The sequence below is a fragment of the Megalops cyprinoides genome, chromosome 20 (genome assembly GCF_013368585.1).
Source record: "Megalops cyprinoides isolate fMegCyp1 chromosome 20, fMegCyp1.pri, whole genome shotgun sequence".
Lineage (NCBI taxonomy): Eukaryota > Metazoa > Chordata > Actinopteri > Elopiformes > Megalopidae > Megalops > Megalops cyprinoides.
The window spans coordinates 12,815,597-12,831,411 of record NC_050602.1 but is presented as its reverse complement, the minus strand read 5'-3'; the positions used below and the strand labels follow the sequence as shown (position 1 = coordinate 12,831,411).

The 15,815-nt window shown below is 44.9% G+C and overlaps 1 protein-coding gene across 1 annotated transcript; it reads right to left on the bottom strand.

The window, feature by feature from the left end:
* Positions 1 to 7,918: 7,918 nt before the first annotated feature.
* Positions 7,919 to 15,690, bottom strand: gk5 (glycerol kinase 5). Its single transcript, XM_036553684.1, has 16 exons — positions 14,956 to 15,690; positions 14,660 to 14,753; positions 14,327 to 14,402; positions 14,132 to 14,225; positions 13,653 to 13,784; positions 13,289 to 13,364; positions 12,253 to 12,314; positions 11,971 to 12,044; positions 11,457 to 11,517; positions 10,971 to 11,097; positions 10,513 to 10,617; positions 10,150 to 10,244; positions 9,512 to 9,615; positions 9,142 to 9,201; positions 8,892 to 9,025; positions 7,919 to 8,797 (listed from the first exon to the last, which is right to left on the bottom strand). Exons 1-16 carry the CDS (start codon positions 15,079 to 15,081, stop codon positions 8,649 to 8,651), a joined length of 1,569 nt encoding a protein of 522 aa, XP_036409577.1. The 5' UTR covers positions 15,082 to 15,690; the 3' UTR covers positions 7,919 to 8,648.
* Positions 15,691 to 15,815: the final 125 nt, after the last annotated feature.

The following is a 15,815-nucleotide window of genomic DNA, read 5'->3' as shown; positions in this document are numbered from 1 at the left end:
TGGTCACATATACGAACTTTTAGCAGCCGTGGGTTTTTGTGTCAGCCTTTTTCGAGCTGTGGTCTCTGAGTCTGTGCTCAGTGTACGTTTGTGCAGCGAGGTTCAGGAGCAGCTGACTGGGATCATTCTCCCATTTTCCTCAGGGACCACTTCCTGCTCTCCAGGGTCGTTATAAACATACCAACAAGGAATCCCTTCACCCAAATGCCCCCCATGGTTTGACCTCACCTCCTGTTGACATTCCCAGTCCCGTGCGGTCCTGACACGGAGCATTTAACCCATTGCTCACACATTGTCTTGTACAGTAGAGCTCTGTTTCATACCTTCTTCTTTTTCGATTCATTTATCGCTGACACTACTCTTTTTGGACTATTCTTGTCCTATTGTAACAGCTTTCCTGGAAGCCCAGATCATTCAGTTAAGGAGTGTTCCCAGCATGCAACAGAACAGACAGTGGATCTTGCATCTGCAAGCAACAGAGCAGGCAATGATGCTGTGTTCACTGATGCAGAGGATGATCATGAGAATCTTTATGATCCTCTCTGCACCTTTCTCTGGATCCAGAGGCCTTGGGAATCCTGGATGTGATCAGAGGGCAGAGAGGAGTTAGAAGTGTTACTATTCTCATCAGCATGAGACAGCAGGCGTTCGCACTCCTCGCTGGCCACACTGAGGCAGCTGTATGGAGCGCATCAGGGGACCTGCACCATGTGTGCGCGCGTGTGTGTGTGTGTTCGTGTGCCTCAGTGTTTGCCCGTGTGTCTGCGTGCGCAGATGTGTTTGAGAGATGTGTGGCTTGCGGTGCCGTGAGGCACAAAACACACACGCACACCCCACCCCCCAGGGAAAGACCGAAGAAACGCTCTGCTTTCTCTTTTCATTAATTTATTTTCTATCTCATTCTGTCTTTCTGTGTTCCTTTCCCTCTTTCCCTCCCTCCCCTCTCCTCATCCACTGCTACTCTTCTCTCTTTCACTCACTTTCCCTGCCTCTCACTCTCTCACTCCCTCATTTACTCACTAGGTATTTCTACAAATTGTATTCCACAGCGTCAGCCAGGCAATAGAAACATACTTTTTATCCACCTGTCCATTCCATATTGTACCAAAAATCAGTTGAAGTTCCCAATGGAGTTAAGAAAATGAAATAATTGTTAATACCGTTTTAATAATTCTGTTTTTGAAATGCACCCCATGTCTGATTTTGTTTGTGTGATACTGTTTGGTGGGTATAAATGGAATTAACCTGGAGCAGAGTAAAACATGTAAATGCAGAAAAATGGAATAGTAATGTTATGATATAGATACTGAGGGGTAGCAAGAGAGGGTTCTAATGTTACTGCATAGATTTGGAGGTGTAACAAGTAGTTGACAGTTGACATTGCTATGTTCTCCCAAATCAACTCACAGAACACAAATTTTGATTATTTTTCTCCTAGAACTGAATAAGATATAATTCTCTTTCTTATTCTTATTTGATTTTTGTACCAGTCAAAAGTTTGGACACACCTACTAATAGAAGGGTTTTCTTTATTTTTACTATTTTCCACATTTTAGAATAGAACAAAAAACGTTAAAACTATGAAATAACACAAATGAAATTAAGTGCTGGAGTGTTAAAAAAAAATCAAAACTATCTTATATTTTAAATTCTTCAAAGTAGCCAAAATGTTGTTGTTGATTTTTTTTTTGTTTAATGAAAGAAATTCACACATAGGCATCAATTTCACTGCTTATATTTGCCTGAGAAACAAATTTCAAGAATTTAAGCATAAGATCAAAATGTCTTTGAATGCATGTTTTCCATTATCTTAATCAGGTGTCCAAACTTTTGACAGGTACTTTATGTCTAGATCAGTGTTTCCCAATCCTGCTCCTGGAGGCACACTGTCCTGCATATCTTCTACCTATCCTTGCTGCTTGATTAAATCAGGTGTGCTCAGCTAATCAAAAGTGCTACTGATGAGTTCAGTCAGGTAGGTAGAGCAAGGATAGACAGAAGATATGCAGGACAGTGTGCCTCCAGGAGCAGGATTGGGAATCACTGGTCTAGATGGCTATTTATATATCCAGTTGTTATGTGTAACTTATTGTATGTATATATATATATAGAGAGATCTGTGCAGTAAGTATAATCTAGCAAAGGCACAATTCTGTCTGCTGCCTGTAGAAAGATGTGTTGCTCAGGTCAGTTTGTTGAAGAAACCTGAAGGGCTTTAGGACAGTTTGGCTACTTCTTACATATTCACAATTACTACTTTCCAATTACATATGAATTCTGATTGATACCAGTTAAATGCCACTAAATGGCTATTTCTTTGTCTGCTGAAAATACCTTGAAAATGACAGGTAATAATATTATCCAGCAGTAAGCAAACGTAACTGATGTTTTTTGGAAGGAAAATATTGTTCAGTATCGCTTACACAGAGATCTCAACACCAGACCAGACCAGCCTGGATTCAGTCTGGTGTTGATCTTGATCTCAGGTGTGTACTTTGGTTTTCAGGTGCCGCATATGGCTTCCCTCCACACAGACACACATACACACACACACACACACACACACACACACCTACGTGCACATATACTTGTGACTTCCATACACTGCCCTCACCACGATCCCTACCACTGAAAATCTGTTTTTAATTAGAGCCGAAACATTCCTCCTAGTGTGAGTACATTCACTATCCAGTGGGCCAGTGCAGTCCTGGGGTCAGAGGTAATACTGGAAAGTATTTGCAGAGGGCTGGCAGGGACGACTGTGAGGAAACCACTGCTCCTCTCTCTCAACAGAACTGCACAGCTTACCTTGTGGCTCAAGATTATGAGGACAGATACAACCATCTCAAGATTATGACAGCTACAAACATTTGCATTAACTAAAAACACAGACAGATGTGGCATCCTCAAAGGCAGGGGTTCTGGAAACTGTTAATCACCAGTCATCCCTACATAACCTTACAGTTTGCTATGGAAGGCCACCATCCCATTGACCCCTGACTTGTGGGCCCTCAGACGGCTGGTTAGGACTGGCGAGGAACCCTAGGAGGAATTACTAAGTCGTTGGCTATTGGGTTGCTGGGTTTGGTGAGCAAAGCCACCAGCTGATTGGCAGCCTCATTGTAGGAGGTGATGCCTCTCTGTAGCACCTTGTGATACAGCAACATGGTAGGTCTCAGGGCAAACTTACATCCCTCTGTGCAGCTTGTTCATTAATTCTCTCATTACATACTCTCTCATTAATTCCTCTTGTGAAAATGCACTTTGTCAGCGTTGAGCATTGAGCAAAAACCACACCAGCAAGGCCTAGTGGGGATTTTCCTACCAAAGTTTGTGGGCACAGATAGCTCTTTCTCTGCTTTTCTTAATTTAGTAAACACATCCTTGAAAGAGAGGAGAAGATTGTAATATTAACAATCATGAAAATTAAAAAGCATTTTAATTTATACATTGTACAGCTTGTGACTGAGCACAATTTTGTGATTCTGTGAACTGACGTTACTAAGTAAAAATGCAAAGGCCAAATTCTCCTTATCTCCTGGTTAGTGACTGTGATAAGTGATATTGTTGATGTTGATGTGATCAGTAGGAGGCTTCTTGTATGCTTGGCTTCCTGCTGCCCAACATGTTACAGGTATATATTTTGAATATAAGAAACACTACCATGGTTTCTTAGGCACCTTTGAAGAACTTTTATTTATGGGAGCAGAATAGATAGGAAGGACTGCACATCTATGTTTTAAATACTGCAACAGATGTAACACGAGCCACTTAACACTGACAGCTAACTCACATTTTCATAACCACATTTTCAAGAAAAATCACTCAGTTCATGTGGGATTCTAATGCTACCCACTATCACTGACACTTAATGTTGCACTTCAACACTTCAAAAATTCATACTACACCATGTTAATGTTTTGTTTGACTCAGTTCCACATATTTCAAAATAACATGAATAATGATATGAAATAATTTGACAATATAACTTCATACTTACAGGCATAAACTCTGACAATGTGAAAAATTACACATAGGTAAATGTGCTGAAAACTTTCAGCTTCAACCAGACTAGCAAATATCGGTCTTAACTGAGATTGTTGCACGCCACCAAATAACCAGGACTAGGGACCCCTCTTCAAACCACATGTCACTGTCTTGACCACAATGTCATGGTAACCATCAGCACCCCCGTAATGCACATAGAGCCACACACAGACACAGACACACACACACGCAAGGTCTGTGTCTGATGATATGCAGATGCATGTCCCTGTTTAACTCAAAATCCTCTGAATGCAAACAGCTCTCTTTGCTCCTCATAAAATCAGCTGAGCTCTTAAACACGTACAGCCACACACACACACACACACACACACACACACACACACACACACACACACACTCGCACACACACACACTCGCACACACGCTGTGCTCCCCGTTGTCACACTGGCTCTGCCTGCATGCATTAGAGCTCAGCAGAGCCCAGCTCTTTTCATCTCTCCCTCTCTCTGTAATATTAATTATAATCAGCACTGTGCGATCGGCAAGCACGGCACAGTTATGTAACCGCCGCTGTCATCAGTTCTGAGGGCTGTGCAGGTTTGTGGGGCGATTGAGGGGGTGCCAGGAGGAATTGTGGGGGGGGCAACAACCCGGGGGTTCTTGTCAGGGATAACATACTGCTTTAGCACACCATCTCCTCCACCAAAGAGGCAGAGACACTGCGCTACTGTATGCACCTTCATACACAGCCACATGTGGACACTTATGCACCCACACAATGGCAGAGACTTGTGGGAACTCTGTGGAGTGAACAGTAAGAACAGACTTCCAAGAGCTGCCCCCTCTCTCCCTCTGCCCCAGAGTTGCATACAATTTGCTTACTGCCACCTGGCTTTCCCTCTAAATCTCTCCCACTCTCCAAAAAGCACCTGGAGAGAATAGCAACAACACTGCAGGTGACCAACCAACGGGACAGAATTAGGCTCACTATCCCCCAATATAAGTGAGACAGCAGAGCTAAGTTTCTGGAGAAGAGAAAGAAGGGGATAAAGAGAGAGAGAGAGAGAGAGAGAGAGAGAGAAGGAAAGGGAAGGATAGCGTGAAGTACATGAGCTAACTGTCAGAAATGAGGGTGTATCAGAGTAGAAGAGCAAAATAAGGAAAGTCAAGGAATATGTGTGTGTGTGTGTGTGCACGTAGTTGTATATGTATGAGTGGGGAAATGGTGAGACAGTCAGGCCCTTATTGTTCAGTGGCACTTTTCCCCCATGAAATCACAGCACTGCTGAACCTCAAGGTAAAATCAGGACACACTCTGTCCCCCAGTCCCAATGCTGCAGTGCGTGTGTTTGTGTGTCTGCACGGTCCGTAGAGACAATCTCTGCCATAGTGAATGAAATATTTAAATTCTGGACCAATTAGTCTCTGCCTCCCCCTTCTCCTGCTTATGCCCACACAGGGCCTCAGCACAGGGATAAGGTGTGCCTGTTTGCCGCCCACGTGTCACTGTGGCGACAGAACATGATGTCAGTCCATGGGTCAACATCACACCAACACTGTTACACCGGCTGGCAGGAATGAAAAGAGAAAACTCACAGAAGTGACCTTAAATCTGAGTTTCCAATGAGTCTGAACACATTACTGCACAACAAGGTGACTTCAATATAAAAACTAACAAAACTAATCTGTCAGCAGTGAAAAAAAAAACACAAAAAAATAATTCAAGGACATGAGGAGGGAGATTGGTGGGAAAAGCTGAGGGGGAGGGGTAGAGAGCAGGCAAAAATGAAGGAAGCCAGGTGGGGGGTGATTAGGGATTAGACAGATGATAATTCCCTGTGACACAGAACTTTGAAAAACTTGAAGCTCAGTGGGGTTCTGCACCCTAACAGAAAAGCAGAGTGGACAACAGTGTGAAGCACTGGTCAGGACAGCAGCGATTGCCTGTGTCAGAATGAGTGCACATGCATGCATGTGTCTGTATGTTGGGGCGGGGGGGTCTTTTCTTTTAGCACCTAGCCTGGGCACCTACTGCCACCTGCAGGCCATTGCCTAAAACTACATCAGACCCACAAGATGGCATTGTAGGGGTGTATTTAATTAGTATACGCGGATGATTTCGATCATTTATGCTGAATTATCATAAATTACCTTATGTTAATTACCTTAATTTTTCTCAAAAAGAGTGTCTTCTTGGACTTAACCAAGAAAAAACGCTGCGCATTTATCATTTTAAGTTCAAAACAAGTAAGCAATACGTAAGGCAAAACGACATACTCCATAAAAAATAATACTAAAGTAATTAATTATGCGACTGACAAAAATTACGTGTATAACATTTAAATGAAACGCAATATTCTTGTGAATATAATCGTAAACAGTTGCTTTTTGTCCTACTTCGGACGGTTCGCTCATATTTCCAACGCCTACTTCTATATTTTCGTATTCCAGTTATTTCTATATAGGTTTGACAAGATCTCCAAGTGATCCAGTCTACTGGCTTTGATTGAGAGTGCGGTGGTGCAGTGTAAATAAGTAATTGAAGCATGACAGTATACGTGTTAGCATGAATAAATGCATTTTAAATCTCTTATACTTACAATCGTACCTTTTGCACATTTTTAGTTAATGATAAATTATATATATTTCATAATGTCTCTAATTTTTAACTAATCCTCCATACAACGTTTCATCCTCCATAAGAGGTGTCAGTCAGGAATTACAAAAGCAAAACATTCCATATTAATCAGCATCATCTTGTATAAAACAAATTGGTTGGCTGGAATAAAGACAAGAGGCAATTAAGTTTTTACATTTTAATGATCAAACAGTTGGAACTTACGGTAGAATAAAAAGGGTAAGCCATTCTTTCCTTGTGTCAAAATGTGTTGGACAACCCAACTATATGACTTTTCAAATTATGAAAAAAGACATTGAATACCTTTATGTTGGTGGAATGCACAATCAGGCAAAAAGCAATTACAGATACTTACTTTACTCAAAAGAAACAACCTTCAATCCAATTCTAACCAGGTGAGTCAGGTGGCTGTAAGTGACTTTAAACCGTCATTCACTGGGTTAACCATTACCTAGTGCTCAGATTCACTTGACTGATACAGAAACACTGATGATATGAAGTTGTTCAGTTGGCAGATTTGCTTATGTTCACAGATATCCTTATCCAGAGCAACTAGGTAATCCACTTATATAGCTGGATATTTATTGAAGCCATTTGCGTTAGGCACTGCACCTTGCTCAAGGGTGTAACAGCAGAGTTCCCACCTGATCCTACAGCAATCTGAGTGAACACTGCTCCTCTCTGCCACAGTGGCAGGAGAATGATCTTCTGAAGCATTCAGGTGTCTCCCTCCCTGAAAGCCAGGTGAGGGAGATGCTCTCCCACAGAAAGCGGGCCCAGACAGGTGCACCAAGAGGTGTGTCCTACTGCACCTGAACAGGTGTTGGCACTGAGAGACTGGACCTCCCAAAATGCCACGGACTGTGCACACATGCAGTGTACCACTCTGATGGCTTACAGCTGTGGTAAGGCTGTACACACACTGTGCCTACCCATAGTGCACTGGAAGCGTAAGCTAATACCCTGCTCCACATAATGAAATACCACAGAGAGAGAAACAGCCAGAGCACACCAGCTCCTGCTCTGGTCTTCACACTGGTGAGGAAGTGACCCCCAACTGAAGACACGACAGCAGACCAAAAATGTTCACAGCAGCAAATGATAAGGGGAAAAAAGTATAATTACAACAAAAATAAAATGAAACACAGCATGGACATTTCCTCAAGTTGCAATCATTGGGGTTCCCCCCCCTCCCAAAATTAATTTTCATCTCACATCCACACACATGTATAATGCACACATTCACACGTGTACACACTCACCGCGCACACGCACACACACATACACACACACACACACACACAAAGAGCTATAGTGAAAAGGCAGATACGTTTGGACTCTGGGCTTAAGGCACCACATATAAAAGTGCTGTATGCAACCAACCAAGTACAGTTTGTTTGTTCAGTGTACCCTCACTGTGACAGAACAGAAGTGCAGGTGTTTTTTCCCCACCACGTACGCTCACAGAACAGTGGAAGGAGGTTACAACTGGTAAACAACCATGGCTTAAAAGACACGCATCCCCCCAATATCAGTGGTCTGCGGTTCCACTCAGACTAATCTTCATTGCAGAAATCAGACTCCAGAAACTCCCTACCCACAGATATCAACACCATTAAAAATTCACTAACACTCAAAGTTAATTCATTCATTGATCACTGTAAACACTACACTCATCTCATTCATTAAGGTACAGAAACCCCTCAGCAATTTTTTTTTCTACAGTTATTAGCTTTAACCGTCCAAGTATTTAACAACATTTTGAATCATCAGTATATTAATGTTGCCCCGCAGGGGCAGGGATGTACAGGAGAAGGGAGAGAATCCCTGAGGTACCACTACCAGGCATATAAGGGTAGGCAAACGGTAGAGTCACTCCAGCCCGGGCGTTTCTGATGAGAGAGCAGAGGCGGCAGCAGCAGCAGCAGGGGGTGAGTGGGAGGGGTTTTATGGCACTGGTCCCACAGCGGCGCCCCCTGCAGGGCGGTGGGAGGCAGAGCAGTCAGGGCTTGCTGTACCAGTGCAAGGATCGCTGCAGCGCCCTTTCCCAGCTCAGCAGGACGCCCGTGTACCCGTCTCGAGCTCCCCGCGGCAGGAACACCCTGTCTGTACAACGCAGGTGCTTCAGCTCCTCCTGGCTCTTCCAAAAACCTGAAGGGAGAGACCAGCAGAGGAGGCGTTAGAGAACGCTGACGGACCCACAGGGGATGGGGGAATTCAACAGCAGACCGTCAAAGACACCCACCCACTCCCAAGCCGGCCACAAAGGCCGCCCCCAGACTGGACATGTCGAAGTGGCTCGGCCTGTCGATCTTTTTCCCCAGCAGGTCCGCTGTCAACTGCATGATGAAGTCATTGGTGCACACGCCCCCATCCGCCCTGAACAGGAGCACAGAAACACGTGCAGGCACTTACAGGAAGTACAGCAAGGGGGAGGTCTCTGAGGCATGACAGATGGCTGAACCAATGAGAAACAGCAGACAGACAGGAAGTACCTGATTCTGGTGATGGGAATGCGTGTTTCCCGGAGCATTATATCATAGAGCTGCTTGTTCCTGAAAACACAGCACAGACGTTACAAGGCTGAAACCCCCTGAAATTTCATTATATTATAGTCATTTAGCAGATGCTCTTTTCTTACAGTTGACTTACAGTTTACAAGTTTGTACATTATCCAATTATACATCTGAATATTTACTGGGGCAATTGTGGATTAAGTACCTTGCCCAAGGGTACAGCAGCAGCGCCCCAGAGGGGAATCAAACTGACAACCTTTTGATTACAAACCCTGCTCCTTACCACTATCCTACCACTATGTTCCTTACCACTATCCTACACTGCAGCCCGAGAGTCCCACAGGCTCACCTAAAAGCGACGGACTCCAGGATTGCACGGACCAGGTGGTTCTTGGTGGTTGAAGGTTTAAGGCCCATGAAAGACGCACACGCTCTGGGGTCATTGAGAGGAGCCTGAGGCAGGCAGACAGACAGACAGACAAGCAGACACCCCCCACACCCACAACATAACACAGAGTGAGATGCTTGTGTGACATCACATTACCAAGGAAACGCTCATGAATAATAAATGATATCAGCACAATAAAAAAGCAAAACATAACTTACTAATGAGCAGGCACAGTCAGCAGTGAAAATAAAAATGAAACATTTCACTGCACAAACAGTTGCAGAATCTACTCATTACAACACACCTTTTATAGATGCCCACTTTCTGCACCCCCCCCCCCGGCACGCAACTCACACCTACTCAGCATGCAGCATATTTACTAAACACCCACACAAACTCCACATCATATCACTACACTCCACTCACACACACCCACACACACTCCACGTCATACCACTACTTTCTACTCACACCCACACAAACTCCATGCAATACCACTACACTGCCCTAACGTACACAAAGTCCATGTCAGACCCCAAAGCCTACTGCACCCTTGTTCCAACACACACACACACACACACACACACGCACACACACACCTGTAGGCCACTGAAAGAGGGGACGAAGCAAACGCCATCTGAGTCATTCACGCTGACAGCCATCGCCTCCGTCTCCTGCACCTCCGAAAACAAGTCTGCCGAATAAGACAGAAACGCACAAACACAGCCTTCAGGCCGTTACTGTCCTGACAAGAAAACATTTCATCTTGAGATTACCTCAGGCAGGTCTGGGGGTTCTCTAAACCCAGAGGACCAATTACATCTAGCTCTCGGTTAGCACAACTGGACAAATGCCACAATGGCTGCTCTTAAGTCTAACTAACTGAAAATGTACAGCACATCATCATCATCTTAACAGTTCGCCTCCAGGTGACTGCACGGAGACTACCACCTGCCCCTTACCTAGCTCCTGTGCCCACTTTATGGCTGTGCCAGTGTCTGCAGCATTACCCTCAGCCAGATACACCACGTCTGGCCCAATCTTCCAACCCACAAGAGGGTACAGTCCTATACATAGAGAAAGGGGGGGGGAGATAGAGCAACGTTTGTGAAGAGGAAATACAATTTAAGAGGCTCCAGCTCATCTTCTTATTTTGTAAAAGTCAAAATGCATGTGCAGAACAGCCAAAATTCAACTTTTTTTCAGGTTAACAAAAAACCAAGAACGCCTAACAGGCACACATTTACTGCATCCAAACATCACTTAATATTAATTATGAATGTATCATATATCTTGGCATATTTCTATCACTAATCTTAGTTTAAAAGTAAAGGCAGGATTAAATATGTAATTGCATGAGGTGTACCATAAGTCACTACATGTCCGTGCCCAGGGGCAATGTGGGAAACCAGCTGCCTACCTGCCACGGAAGTGTGAGGTTTGTTCCCCGTGTTGATGTCCATGAAAGTGCCGGTTCCCATGGTGATCTTCACATCACCCGTGTTGAAGCAGCACTCACCAAACATGGCTGCCTGCTGGTCTGCCATCTGGAGGACAGAGACAGTACTGCGCTTTCAATTAAACCCTTTACCTCCATTCATTGATGACTTATTCTACATCAATAAATCCTGCCCTGAGCACTGAAAACCTGATTTGCCTTCAGATTTTTCTTCTCGAAACAGTTCTTCCCTGGGGCAGAGGACCGGAAAAACTGCCTTCTCTTTTCAACGCCGCCCTTTCCTGTTTGTCCAGAATAACGGTGCTTTTCTATTTTTTGTGGTTTCAGCAAGACACCATTTTATATAATAAATAGATACATTAAACTTAGAGTGCAGGAACTTCTCAACCTTAATTCACAACTGGATAATTTGAAGAATCTGTGGCAGGGCTCATAAATGCTACTCACCACCGACATGACTGGGATGGGCAGGCCAAAGATGCTCGGATCAGAGGTGCCATAGTTGTGACTTAAAAGATAATGGAAGAAAAAACAGATTGGCTGAGTGTTCTCTGTGCCAAAACCCTGCCACATAAAGAACACATACAGAACATCAGCCATGTTTGGGCCACGCAGTTTCCTTAAACCAAACAATCTGGTTACGTTACAACATGCGGTCAGAAGTTAAGGAAATGAGGCCTCTGCTTGTCACTTGATCCATCTGAAATGTCACTGCTTGTGACCATAATAATAAGATGTGGGTTTACATTGTCCTTTCCTCTATAATATATGATACAACAACAGAGTATGTGGTGGCACCACTATGCCAACAAATATTCTCTTTCACACTTATCACAGGGTTATATCCATGCTGCAGTGCTGAGTGAAATTTGACTTGAAAAACTTGAAACTACAAAGAAATCATCGCACGCTTCCATCTTAAATGGGAAAGACAAACGGCGACATGGCAGTAGACACTTACCCAGTGTCCTCTACTGTGGGGAAGATGGACAGGGGCAGCGATACGAGAGAGCACAGGAACCCGCTCCAGCACATCTGAGGCACAGACAGAGAGTCACAGTCGGTCAGTCTCAGAGGCTGCTGCTCTGCCTCTGCCATCTTATGTCTCCTGGCTGTAATGCATTGCTGCTCTATGTTTAAAGCAGTGAAAGAAAATGAGAGCATGAAGAAGGACATTTACGTGACTGAAGCACTCCACTCCACATGGTTTATACACATTTATACCCGAGGAGACGGGCCTCACCTGATACGAGTCAAATATGCCTGTCGCACTGGCATTGGAATAGTCTGTGGCGTGAACCAATCCTGAGATTAATAAGAATGACGCACACGCACGCACACACACGCGCACACACACACACACACACACACACACAGTATCTGTATCAGATTAAGGAGTATTTCCCAGCATTTCACAATATTTTAGCTCAGGGGAAGTTACGTAACAGACTTCAACGATCTCTACTCTGAATCCTTCGTAGCCGCCTATGCACAAACAGTGAGTGGGTGGTTCAGAGAGCACAGGCAGCACATGAAATCATTTACCTCGCATGTGTGCGCACTAAAGGACAGCCTGCTCTGTTAAAACAACACTCCACTAACAGGTTCAACATTCATTACACATCTTCTGATGTTGAATGTAGTTAAAATTTTGGGGGTTTTGAGATGCTAGCTTATTCAGCAAGGAAGTCTTCGAGTTTCCAGGTTTAGTCTGACTGCCACATTTTAATTCCAGAAGGATCACACCTTTACTTTTCCACCTTTATGTTAAATTCAGTGGAAAAACAAACAAGTCAGAATGAGATCAAACTTCCTGCATTATTAGTTTCTTCAGTGGAATATCGTTTTGATATACTCAGCAGGTTAGTGGTGAAGCCACCCACTGTTTGTAGAGGCATCATATCAACTCTTCTGTACCAGTACCTCTGAGCATCACTGTCAATACATCACATGACCAATCTCCTCAGCAAAAGATTGGACCCCTGTGAACTTATCCTCTCTGTCAATGGTGGCCCTGCTCCTTTAAGGTCCAACACTGTGCCTCGCTCTGTACTTTCTACAGTCTCCCTACACGCTGACTGTTAGTTTAAAGGCTATCTTGAGGTCTCCATGTGCACTGTCCAATAAACACAACCCCTTTGAAAGTCTCTCCCATTCTGTGCTGCTGACTGTGGCCCCTGCCGCCTTTCTCCTGACTCCTGGGGAATGCCTGGCCAACAGGGGAGTGTGACAGGCTGAGACGCGGTCTGGGTGTCAGGTGACCATCCACTCTCACCAACCTTTACTGAGCTTGTACAGCAGCCAGGTGTCAATGGTCCCGAAGCAGCAGGTCCCCTCCTCGACTGCCCGTCTCACCTGGAAGAGACCAGGCTTACAACACCGAGGGGCTCATAAAATCACACCTGCACGTGCACACACACGCACACAGAGCCTCTGGCCCCTCAAAAATACATTAAACACACCCCCCACCCTCCCACCACCCCACACACGCACACCTACACACACACGCACACACCAAAAAACCACCTCCCCTCACACATCAACATGAAAACAAACACACACACACCTGCCAAAAACAAAACAAGAAACACATACATACGCAAGTGATCGTACAAACAGACAGACACTTGCTCGGTCACTTACATTTGCGCAGTGCTGCAGGATCCAGGCTAGGCGCATCGTGACGTGTTGGGTGGAGAATACCACCAGGCTGGCTGCCTGGAAGCGCTTCTGTCTGGTGAGGCAGTGTAGCACCTTCATCACACCATGGATCGCCTGCGGCCACACATACATCCCCCACAGTTACACACACAGCCCAGAATCATACAAACACACAAACAACGCCTGATGTAAAATAACCAAGACTGACTTGCAAACAATATCTGGAATACCATACACAGCTTAGAGTCACAGACACAAGCCACATACAGGCCAGAGCAAAGAAAAAGAATGAAATATAAATAGAATGAAAAATGAGACACAGTGGCATCCCAGGGGCAACTTCAGTCCAATCATCAATCCTATATGACACATTCCCCCCTGCAGCCCCTCCCCCAGACAGGACCCTTCCTACAAGAACATTACTGTGCAGAACCCTGCACACCTAAGAGCTTGTAGCTCACCTTCATAGTGCAGGACCGGTTCCAGGCGCCAACCAGCTCAGCAGCCCTCAGGTCCTGCCAGCTGATGAAGTTGTGAAAGGGGGTCCCAGTCTTCCTGCAGGAGACACCTCAAAGATTTCTGCCAAGTGTTCTTGTCTGTGTGTTCACACTCAAACGCGTCCACACACATTTGCACGTGCAGCTGTTAAAGCTTACCTGTCCCAGGTGGTGAACGTGGCTCTCTGCGTTGAGATCCCGAGAGCTTCCATCTGTCTCATCTGCAAACCTGAGTCTGAGCATTGCGAAGAGAAGCCCTGTCAGCTTTCCCGGGACACAAGCCAACCCAATTCGCTCAAGCTACGTCTCTAAACACCTGGTTACTATTGAAAAACGAGGATAAGTTTGAAAGGAGTTTTTTTTAAACAAGTCAAATTTAAAGCTTGTTGCTAACAGACACTGGGTTTAGCCTGTGCGAACGTCACTCTAGAAACCGCTCCGTCCCGCCCACCTGCTGGGCGAAATCATGAATGGACAGAGAGCAGTGCGCACCGTTAACTGCGCCCTTCACCACGGCGACGAACCCCTGCCACAGCTCTTCCGGGTCCATCTCGACCCATCCCGGCTGAGGGTACAGAAGAGTCACCTACAAAAAAACCCACAGAATAACGCAGCCTTGTTTTCACCAATAACCAAAGACCAGTGTGCGGTGTAAGAGACAAAGATCACATTGACAACCAACAAGCTGTCAGTTAGCAAACTAGGCAATGTCAGCCTAAGAAACTTGAGTTGCTTTTGAACTGACATTAAAAACTAAGACACAATCCCAACATGCAATTCAACTGTACCTTTGTGGAGCATGATCCTTTAATTTGAGCTTGCTTGTCATAGACGTGACATCTGATCGATGTTGTCCCCACGTCAACTGAAAGAATATAACTTTCTCTCTTGAAGCCGTTCCTCTGGGTCCCCATGCTAATAGTGTTTTGTCACATAAGGCTTAACGCGGCGGAACAAGAACTGTGTCCAGCTTCCACGGAGAATATCTGTCAGTTCATTCCGACTCACTAGCATTGGTGCTAGCGGAGCTAGCTAACGAGTTAGCCAAACAGATCGATACTTTGGAGCTGCCAGGTTGGCGTTTACACTTTGGCCCCCAGACCTTTGAATCTGTTTCCACGAGGGACGAGTATGACACATTCGCATCAGCGAATCCTCCCGGGAACTTTGATAACATTAGAGTATTGTTCGGAAACAAACTTCGAGTCATTCAAACCGCCTAAAACGACGTCGGTTTTGTCAGCAGAATGAGCCCCCTCCCCATTGAGATCCAAATAACTTCAGATGGAGTTGTGGAACACAGATTACACATGCCGATTCTTCCAATTTTCACATCTTAAATCTCTGCTCCATACTACACTCCACCCGTTCAATCAAAGACCGACCGTGTTCGGGGAGGATGCTCAAAATCTCCAGGCAGCCATCTAGTACATCTTAAAATTTAAAAACACTGGAAACACCGCCGAAAGTACTTCCCAAACTTACTGAACTAACTTAACCTTCTTGAGAGCGAAACTACTACAGTCGTGCGAAAACCCCACGTCATGAATCAGTCGATTAGTGGGAGTGGATATTTCTTAAAGCGATACGAAGGTATTTTAGGGACAATGGCTGTTGTAAATAATGTTATGTAAACCTTGCTACAAAA

What these genes read in the sequence shown, in the direction of transcription:
- gk5 (XM_036553684.1), bottom strand. Translation starts at nt 15,081, where the DNA reads ATGGGGACCCAGAGGAACGGCTTCAAGAGAGAAAGTTATATTCTTTCA. An exon ending in GCTGTACAAGCTCAGTAAAG is followed by an intron (nt 12,315 to 13,288) that starts GTTGGTGAGAGT and finishes TATTAATCTCAG; the next exon opens with GATTGGTTCACGCCACAGAC. An exon ending in ACCTCACACTTCCGTGGCAG is followed by an intron (nt 10,618 to 10,970) that starts GTAGGCAGCTGG and finishes CTCTATGTATAG; the next exon opens with GACTGTACCCTCTTGTGGGT.